We start from the raw sequence: 9893 nt of genomic DNA, 5'->3' as shown, positions 1-9893 counted from the left end.
TTAAAAAGTAAAAAAAAAAAAAGCAAAATCTCATGTAAAGTTAGGGCAAAAAATTGTATTTTAATTATGGAAAATTACCGTATTTTTATGAGATGGTTATTTTCTTTTATTTTGCAGTATTTTTTCAGCACCCCTGCTGCCGGAATATTACTGTTTTTTTTACGTTTTTTTTTGTTTTTTTTTTTGTTTTTTTACAGTGTAGTGCTTTGTTGAAATTGCACAAATATCGCTTTTATTTTGTGTAAAACTGTAACTAAAACCAAGCTATTAAAGTAAAGTTCGGAATAAACAAACTCCCTAAACACCACACAGACCTCCTGGGCTCCTGGGGCTTGGGGACCGGAGCCTCGCTTACCCCTGGGTGGACGGCCCACGGCGGGAGTGCTGGTCCTTGGGGCCCTCTTTGTCAGCCCCTGGTCCTTGGAGGGGGTGCGGTTGCCTGGGTAACAGTTCATTAAAAACAATTAATTTCAAGTCATTTTTCATAATTGATTCAATTCCACCAAATCAGTGAAGTAGCTGGAGTTAGGGAATGGGCTGTGAGCCAATTGTCCGTGAACGCAGCACTGTGACGTCACCTACGTTCTCTCCCGCGTGTGTCGGTGGGCGTGGCTTGGAGCCGATTCCATTTGTATCAGAGGTCAGACGTGTGTTCCACTAAAGCTGCATTTGTGTAGATTGTGTCCATGTGAACAGTGTGTTGTGTTTGTCCTGTTGTATTTCTTCTGTTTTCTGTGACCTAGTGTTGGTACAGGACATGGATGTGCTGCACATTTGGCTTTTGGAGGTTGGAGTCGCTCACAGTCACAGCTAACGTTCACTGTCAGTGCTGTTTAAGCTAGCTCCCGCGCGCTCTGTTTATTGTTAATAACATCCTTTTATTTTGGGCTTTAGGAAAGAGAAAGAACTGTCCACAACTGAGGAACCACACCAGTGTTCAGAGTGTGTGTGTGTGTGTGTGTGTGTGTGTGTGTGTTTGTGTCAAAGTGCACTTACGGCGGTATACGCACTAATATTGGTTGTTGTGTAATAAGGGGACTTGGTTCTCATGTCAATTATTTCCTCCATGTTTAGTGTGCAAACACGTATTCTAGTTTTCATTCAGAAAAGGAACTTGGTTCTCATGTCAACTTCAGTGAATGTTGAACTATTGACGCACAGAAAGGGTTACTATGGTTACTATGGTGAGTATGGTTACTATGGTGAGTATGGTTACTATGGGGCCTATGGTTACTATGGTGAGAAATGGTTACTATGGTGAGTATGGTTACTATGGTTACTATGGTGAGTATGGTTACTATGGTGAGTATGGTTACTATGTGGATTTAACCCTTTGATGCATGAATTATGAGGTCCTTAGTCAAGATTTTTTTTTTTTCTGAGTGTGTTTATTCCTCCTTAGGCATGAAAAAAACAATGTGATTGAAATTTTTTATGAACCTTTTTTTTCTGGAGTTACAAAAACACCTACTCAGCTGGACACCATGCGTTTAATTTTTGAAAAAAAAGAAGCATGTATTTAAAATGAAATATCAGAAAGTGATATACGGTGTGAAAACTATGAAATATTTTTATAAAGCAGTTAATCCGATGTTTTCTCACATTTTAGCATACTTTAACAGGGGTTTTTCTAAACAAAAATTAGCAAGAGGGAGCGCAGGTAGGTGAGGGAGCGAAGCAACCAAGCTGGCGGGGGGGGCGGCGTTCCCTTTTGAAAAATTGAGGTAAAAATGGAACATTCTGAGGCTATCTGAGAGGCATATTGTAACTCTAGTGGCCCTCCTTCAATTTTTTTAAAGCAACCAATTAGGGGTGCAGCTATTGAATATTTTAGTATTTGAGTATTCTACTGAAAATTCCTTTGATTAATCGAGTAATCAGATAAAACTTATTTTTGCTTGGTTAAAGAGCAGAACTAAGGGACTGTCCCAGAACTCAGGAATCACAGCAGTGGTCATTGTGTCGTCTCAGGAGAAGGAATACAATAAATGTGAAGTGAACCAGAGAAGTCTGAGCCTCTGAGAACAACACAAAGTGAACCGCTTACACCAGGCCTTGGGGCCCTCTTTGTGGGTCCCTGGTCCTTGGAGGGGGTGCGGTTGTGGTTCCATGTGTGTGTTCTTCAGTCTCAGTCTCTTTCCTTGTTCTCTTTCTTTCCTCTGATGCAGTCACTCTGTCACAGCAGATTCATGTGAACAGCTGATGTTGGCTGGATTTGGTTCTGGTGTTATTTGGGCAGACATGGTGTGTGATATTCTGTTCATGTTTTCTTTTCTTATATTCAACATTTAATAGGTCTTATGTATTTTATTTTATTTTTATTGTAGTTTTTTTGTTTTGTGTTTTTTTTTCTCTCTTCTGCCCAGTTTTACTCAGTTCTGGTTCTAGTTATTGTTTCCATTATAATTATCTCCATGGTTCTTATTGTTGGTATTGTTGATATTTTCTTGTGAGGGTCTTCGCCAACTTTTTCTTCCTGGTTCTCCCCCCTTCACCCCTCCACCTTTAACTCTTACAGACCCAAACATCTTCAACACCTTCTTCTTTCTTGCCCCCCCCCATGTCAGGTCTAGCATCGATATGTGGTTCAACAAAACTCATAATAAAGACAGTAGAATATCAAGGGGAGCTTCATACACTTTATGAAGTTTCCTTTGGTAAAGTAAATGTGTTCATCCCCAACAGGAGCCAGACGACCATTCTGCTGTTAGGATGATGGACAAGTGGAACCCAGGGCTCCTGAATATTTTGAAATTATTTATTATTATAGAATTTCCAAGATGAATGAAAAATGCAACTGGAAGTATTCTGATTGTGTTTATCTATTTTATTTTTTGTGCGTGCCTGCACTACCTGTGTAGCTGGAAAGTCACGGTATCGTGAGATTCGAGCACCAATCAGAGCAGAGCTGAGGCATCAAACGGAAGTAGAGCCGACAGGTAGAGGAAGTGAGAGAGAGAAGACGGTAGAGTGAGCTGTGGAGTGGACGGCAAACATGGAGTCACAGAGCTGGTAAATACTCACCTGTTTAACACTGAGCTGGTAAATACTCACCTGTTTAACACAGAGCTGGTAAATACTCACCTGTTTAACACTGATCTGGTAAATACTCACCTGTTTAACACTGAGCTGGTAAATACTCACCTGTTTAACACTGAGCTGGTAAATACTCACCTGTTTAACACTGATCTGGTAAATACTCACCTGTTTAACACTGATCTGGTAAATACTCACCTGTTTAACACTGATCTGCACCACATTTACATTCTTGGACAGTTCAATGTATAGATGTGTTTTCTTCTACAGTTATAGAGGTCTACTGAGGACGAGAGAAAGGGAAAAGAAAGGAGAAGTGAACCAAACTCCTGAATTGGTGCGTTGTATTGCTGTTGCCGTTAGCTTGTTGCTATTGTCCTTTGTATTTCAGATCACTGCTCTGATTGCCTCTGCTATACGTTGTCTAACGTGCATATATGTCTGTAAAATGCATGTACTTAGTGTATTTAACTGCGCCCCTTTTGCTGTTTAGTGGTCGCTGGTTAGCAGACGCAAATTAGCGGGCGCTAGTTAGCACATAGCATTAGCACTTAGCGTTAGCTTCGTAGCTGCTAGCATTAGCATGCTAAACCAGAAGTGCTATCCGCTAAACCGAAAGTACTATCTGTAATCGATAAAACCAGTTGAATGTTTCCTGTGGACAAAAGTGACCATGCATTAGCATTAGGAATATTAATGAAGTTTTATATATTTAACCCTTTCATACATACTGGTCACTCCAGTGGACAGTTATTCTACAGCTGTTCTCTTGTTTATTCATGGGTTTTGTTGTTTTAGTTCCATATCAGACGACACAGTGGACGCTTGTGCACCATCCCATAATACACTGACATTCATACCATTACTGTAACTTTATGTTCTTGATAAACCTGATCTGCAGTCACATGATTGAGTGTAAAACAATAGCTAGTTGTTATTAGACTGAAATTAACAGTTTTCTTAAACAAAAAGTTTTTGTCTTTAATATTATCTCCATGAAGTGAGTAAGAAGTAGTTTTAGAATATGATAAAAGGTGAGAAAACATCAGATTATCTCCATTAAAAATGCTTTTGTTTCATAGTTTTCACACAGTTTCACTTTCTGATATTGTGTTTAAATACGTGTTTCTTTGCTTCAAAAATTAAACACATGGTGTCCAAATGAGTGGACATTTTTGTAACTCCATGAAAAATAGGTTAATTTATAATAATAATAATAATAATAATAATAATAATAATAATAATAATAATAATAATTCAATCTCATTGTTGTTTTCATGCATAAAGAGGAATAAAAACACTCAAGAAAAAAAACTTGATAAGGTTCTCATAATTCATGCATGAAAGGGTTAAAGTGAAATTCTGCACTTTTGATTACTTTAGATAAGGAATTTGATGTCAAAACTGGATACAGCTGTAGATTTGTGATTTATTTGAATGTGTTTGGTTTGATTAACATGAACAAAGAGTGAATGTAATTAAAGTCGGCCTTGTGTTATCCAGGCCAGGTTTTTTCCTGTGATTGGAAACCCCGATGGAGAGCTAGGAACAAAAAGAAGAACTAGGATCTGCTGAAGTGAACTGATCTGATCTACCAGCATAGTAGGAACACACACACACACACACATACACACACACACACACACACACTGCCCAGCCCAATTTCATTATGGAATTTTGGACTCTTAACTTTTTGGACTCTTGACGACAACAGACTATTTTTTTCTGGATTTTTGGACTTCTGACTTTGTTTTTTCCGTTTATTGGATCAGAACTGATGGTAAACCTGTGTGAAAGTGACTTTGTATGGAAGAACAGAAAAAAGATCCATTAGATTGAAACTCTTTAAGGTGCACCCAAAGTAAGAATTATAAACAGTTGTTTTTTCTGAACAAAAGAACATAATAATAGAACTGGTTGATCAAACCTTTGTTTTTTATATATTGTAAATATTTCTTTTGTCCATACATGGTACCACTTTTATTTCCAACTCATGTTTCCTGGTTTTCATTGCGTTCTGTACATCACTTTAATCATTCCCCGTGCTAGCCGATCCTGGAATTCTTCTGAATTCTCTTAACATTCATTACAAACTAGCCTATAGCGCAGCAACCTGCTAATGCTAATCATTAAATCCTAATTATATAGCACTTGCTACACAAGACAAGTTAAAAGAAAAAAAAAACACAAGATAGAGCTGAGAAACTTCAGATGGACGGACAGATGATGAAACCTGTTACTGTTGCTATGACAACCCTGTTTCTGACTCCATGAATCCAACAGTAACGTCCAAAAGTCTGACCAGTGAAACAGATGTGGTGTTTGACCTTTGACCTGTTCCTGTGTTTGACCTTTGACCTGTTCCTGTGTTTGACCTTTGACCTGTTCCTGTGGTCTGATGGTCTGGGCTCAGTGTGACAGAGCACTGACACCATGAAGGAGATGAGTTCCTTCAACCACTACGTTTACATCCACACTCACATCTGTTTTATAAAAGCCAAAGGACCTGTGTGTGTGTGTATGTGTGTGTGTGTGTGTGTGGGCTTTATAACCGATAAACTGGAATTTCCCGTCATCTTTTAAAAAAAATCTGTCAATAACGGAATATTTTCTACGAGACCTCTGCAGACATGTAGATATCTGATTGGCTGCTGCTGTCATCATGTCACACGATCCCTGTTTCTACAGAAACAGGAAGTAGCTGATGATAAAAATCACGTCGACTCAGTGGGCTCATGTTTCCGTGTCTAGATTCAGTTCAGCTAATGAGTTTAACATGATCTTAAAGCTTGAGCTGAATTAAACAGTTGGATTCTCCAGTAAAACAGAATAAAACAGAGAAAAAGTCTGTTCGACACAAAATAACAGACTGAAGGACGCAGGCATCGACCAATCAGAATCCATCATTCAACACAGCTGTTAATGTGTCCGTTATTGGACACTGAAGAAACATTCCGTGGTTTCCATGGAAATAAATGTGGGTTTGTTGTGTGTCGTCGGTCCAATCCCATTTCCCCCCTTGGCCCCTCCCTCTGACCCCTCCCCCTCCATTTTATATGTTCAGGTGAAGGGGTAGGGGTGTCCCGATACTCAATGAGTCTGAGGGGAGGTGCTAAGGGGGAGGGGCTGTTTGACCCTCCAAACGGAGATTTTTCAGGACCACACTACAAACAGAGCGGTAGGAGACATCTGCCATAATTCAGTTCCACTCATGGGTCAGATGGAGGTGAACACAGAAAAACAGAGCAGCAGTGACCGAAGAAACACACACATGGACAGATTTACTTCAGAAACTAGAAAAGCACTCAGAGAGCGCAGACCTCCGCCAAGGCAGATTCACCCGCCCCCAATCACCACCAAAATTTCATCATTTGTTCCTTGTGCCAGTATCAACATTTCCTGAAAATTTCATGAAAATCCATCCATAACTTTTTCAGTTATCTTGCTAATAAACAAACAAACAAACAAACCCTTGCAAAAGCACAACCTCCTTGGCAGAGGTAACAACTGAATCATGTGATCGTCTGTTTAATGCCATTTCAGTGTGTTCTAGATATCATTTGTGCGGTTTATAGTTGATAGACGTAAACAGACGTAAACAGACAGACCACATGGAGAATTCTGTCCAAACAAAGTTCCAACATCTGTTTATAGTGACATCGACGATGATGACGGAACAGGTCTGGAAGGGTTGGACCATTTCAGGGGGCGGGGGGGGGGTAAAGGGTGAATCGGGATTGAGCCACCCTGCACCGTAAAAAAAAAATCTGTAATTTAACAGAATTTTCACTGTTTATTTTGCAGATTTTTCCTGTATTTTCAAGACCCAGGAAAATATCAATTAAAATGACAAAAATAGACTGGGATTTTACGCGTCAAATGTAAAATAACACAAAGAAACTGTAACTGAATAACCAAAAAATTCCAATCTATTAAAAGAAATTTTTTTTTTTTTCACAGAAAAATGCAGTTAAAATACATTTGCAAATGTATCGTAATTTCACAAATATTTCTTTTCTATTTATGAGATTAAACTGTTGATTTAAAGTTTAATATTGTAAAACAAAAATATTAAAATCAGATAAAATTACTGACAACTAGCCGTTAAAAAAGTATTAGTTCTGTAAGTTTAACAAGACTTGTTTGTTAATTGACAAATATCTTGTGTAATTACGGGATGTTTCCCAACAAAAATGTTGAATAAATGTATTTTTGTGAATGTATAACATGTATAAGCACTGATAAACTGTCCAAATACAGTTTTTATCAGTGGATTGGACAACTGAGTCTCACTGAAAATTATTTGTGTATATATATATATATATATATATATATTTCTAGGTAATTTGATTGTTTTAATACATCTAAATATTCTTTATTAAGCATTAAGAAGTCAAATAAATATGCAAAATCTCATGTAAAGTTAAGGCAAAAAACTGTATTTTAATTATGGAAAATTACCGTATTTTTATGAGATGGTTATTTTATGTTATTTTACAGTATTTTTTGGCACCCCTGCTGCCAGAATATTACTGTTTTTTTTTTTGTTTTTTTTTTTTACTTTTTTTTTTTGTTTGTTTGTTTTTTTGTTTTTTGTTTTTTTAATTTCTTTTAAAAAATGGACATTATTTTTGGTTATTCACAGTTACAGTTTTTTCGTGTTATTATACATTTGACGTGTAAAATCACAGTCTATTTTTGTCATTTCATTTATATTTTCCTGTATCTTAAAAATACAGGAAAAATCAGTAAAATAAACAGTGAAAATTCTTTCAATTACAGATTATTATTATTATTTTTTTTTACAGTGAATGGTTGCATGCAGAAAACAGCGGTTGTATCGACAGTGGAATATTACAGCTCAAATATGTGAAGGCATGTGACGCAGAACACTAACCACAGCAGAGGAGGTGAGGAGATAAGAATGAGGTTGAACTGACTGATGTTCTGAGAAGAGAGACCGTGAAGAAGACTGAGACCAGAGACCAGCACGGGACTGGAAATGGACCTCAGACTGATGGTCATCTGGATGTCCTTCTGGGTCAGAGGTAAGAGGACGGGTGGACATGGTAACCATGGAGACATTACAGACGGGTCAGGGGTGTGTTTGATATCAGTCACAGCGTGTGCTGATGGTCATGTGTCTGTCATGATGGAAGTGAGGCTCAAACTGACTTTAGTTTAGGAGTTGGTTTAGTTGTGTTATATCACAGGTGTCAAACATGCGGCCCAGGGGCCAAATCTGGTCCACCAAAGGGTCCAATCTAGCCCCTAGGATGAATTTGTGAAATGCAAAAATTACACTGAAGAAATTATCAATCAGTGGTGTTAAAATCATTTTAATTCAGGTTCCACATACAGACTAATTAAATGTCAGTTGGGTCAGACCAGTAAAATATTGCCACAATAACCTATAAATAATGACAACTGCAGATTTGATCTTTGTTTTAGCGAAAAAAGTAAAATTACATGTAAATGTTTGTATTAACAAACTATCCGTTTACAAAAAATGTCAATAATGTGAACAAATATGAACATCCTGAAGTGTCTTAAGTGAAGTAAATGCAGTTTTACCATTATTCTGCCTGTTACTATATGTTTTTTGTATTTGTAATTGTCATGTAAGTGGTAACGCACATGTGTAAATGATAAACTGATAAACTGAGGCAGAATATTGTTCAAATTGCACTGGTTTTTCTTAAGCTATTTCAAGTTGTTCCTGTTATTCAGATTTTTAAGGAAACGTTGTAGATATAAACATTGTCATAATGTAATTGTACTTTTTTCATTGTTCTTATTTTACTGGTTCTGGCCCAGTTTAGATCATATTAGGCTGTATGTGGAACTGAACTAAAATGAGTTTGACAGCCCTGTGTTATATGAACAAAGTGGTCATTCAGTGTGTTTCTAATATTTCCCATGTTTTCGTCTTTTTTATCCATTTTCTAGAAGGTAATCTGGCAGATGTTCTCCCCACTATCCTTTCTAATAACACTATTTCATAAACTCCACACACCTTTCATTTCTTCTGAGTTTTTTCAACCAATTTCCTACAATAATCTTCTTTTTCTTTTTTCTTTTTTTTTTTTTTTTTATACAGTTTCTTATTCTATTAGTGTGAGGTCCAGTGCGTCCCACATGGACCGCCCACTACTGTTTGATTCCTAACTGTTGAACCAGACCAGTTGAACACAAATATTCCATATAATTGTAAAGGTCTAAATGCCATCTGAAACAGACTCAAAGGGAAACATTTAGTTTAAATATTTTTACATGAAAAATATCCAAAACTACTGTGTCACAGATGGACAAAAAGTGTACATCTATTTTTTTTCCCCCAGAATTCCACAGTTCTCCAGTGAAGTTCCTCTGACATTTTCCTCCTCAAATGTATTCAGTGTAAACCTTAAACCCTCTATTTTACAACCCAATAACTGGTTATAGAGGAAAAAAAATATATGATCAAACCTAAACAGAAAGAGTTTAGACAAATGTCAGCGTCACAGATGGACAACAAAAGGAAATATCAAATTAAACATTTTGATTTCAATTATCAATAACATATACATTTATTTACAATATTTACAACATACTATTACAACATACAACATACAACATACTATATAATATTAACATATTCACATGTATTTTGCAAAGATATATGCATTTATTAATTTAAACACTGTGTGTTTAGAATATGACATAAATAATATAACAGTCAAATATCAGTGTATTTGAATAAATGTAGTTTATTTATAGAGTTTATAAAATGAACCCAGAATGACGGCACTAAACTGGGTCACTGTACAAACATTCACACTCACTAAAATACTCACTATTTATATATATTAGGGATG

The 9893-nt window shown here is 36.8% G+C and overlaps 1 protein-coding gene across 1 annotated transcript in view; it reads left to right on the top strand.

Annotated features, from left to right (window-relative positions):
• The first annotated feature begins 2371 nt into the window (after positions 1-2371).
• The window catches only part of LOC115424888 (deleted in malignant brain tumors 1 protein-like), an 88952-nt gene continuing 81430 nt past the window's right edge, over positions 2372-9893 (top strand). Inside the window, exons 1-4 of the mRNA XM_030142284.1 lie at positions 2372-3012; positions 3307-3373; positions 4540-4638; positions 7845-8084. Coding sequence (XP_029998144.1) covers positions 8039-8084 — 46 coding nt within the window. The 5' untranslated portion in view covers positions 2372-3012; positions 3307-3373; positions 4540-4638; positions 7845-8038. The remainder of the gene's footprint in view (positions 3013-3306; positions 3374-4539; positions 4639-7844; positions 8085-9893) is intronic.

Source organism: Sphaeramia orbicularis, chromosome 8 (assembly GCF_902148855.1).
Source record: "Sphaeramia orbicularis chromosome 8, fSphaOr1.1, whole genome shotgun sequence".
Classification (NCBI taxonomy): Eukaryota; Metazoa; Chordata; class Actinopteri; order Kurtiformes; family Apogonidae; genus Sphaeramia; species Sphaeramia orbicularis.
The sequence above is the reverse complement of the archived record's forward strand: the minus strand, read 5'-3'. Positions and strand labels throughout refer to the sequence as shown.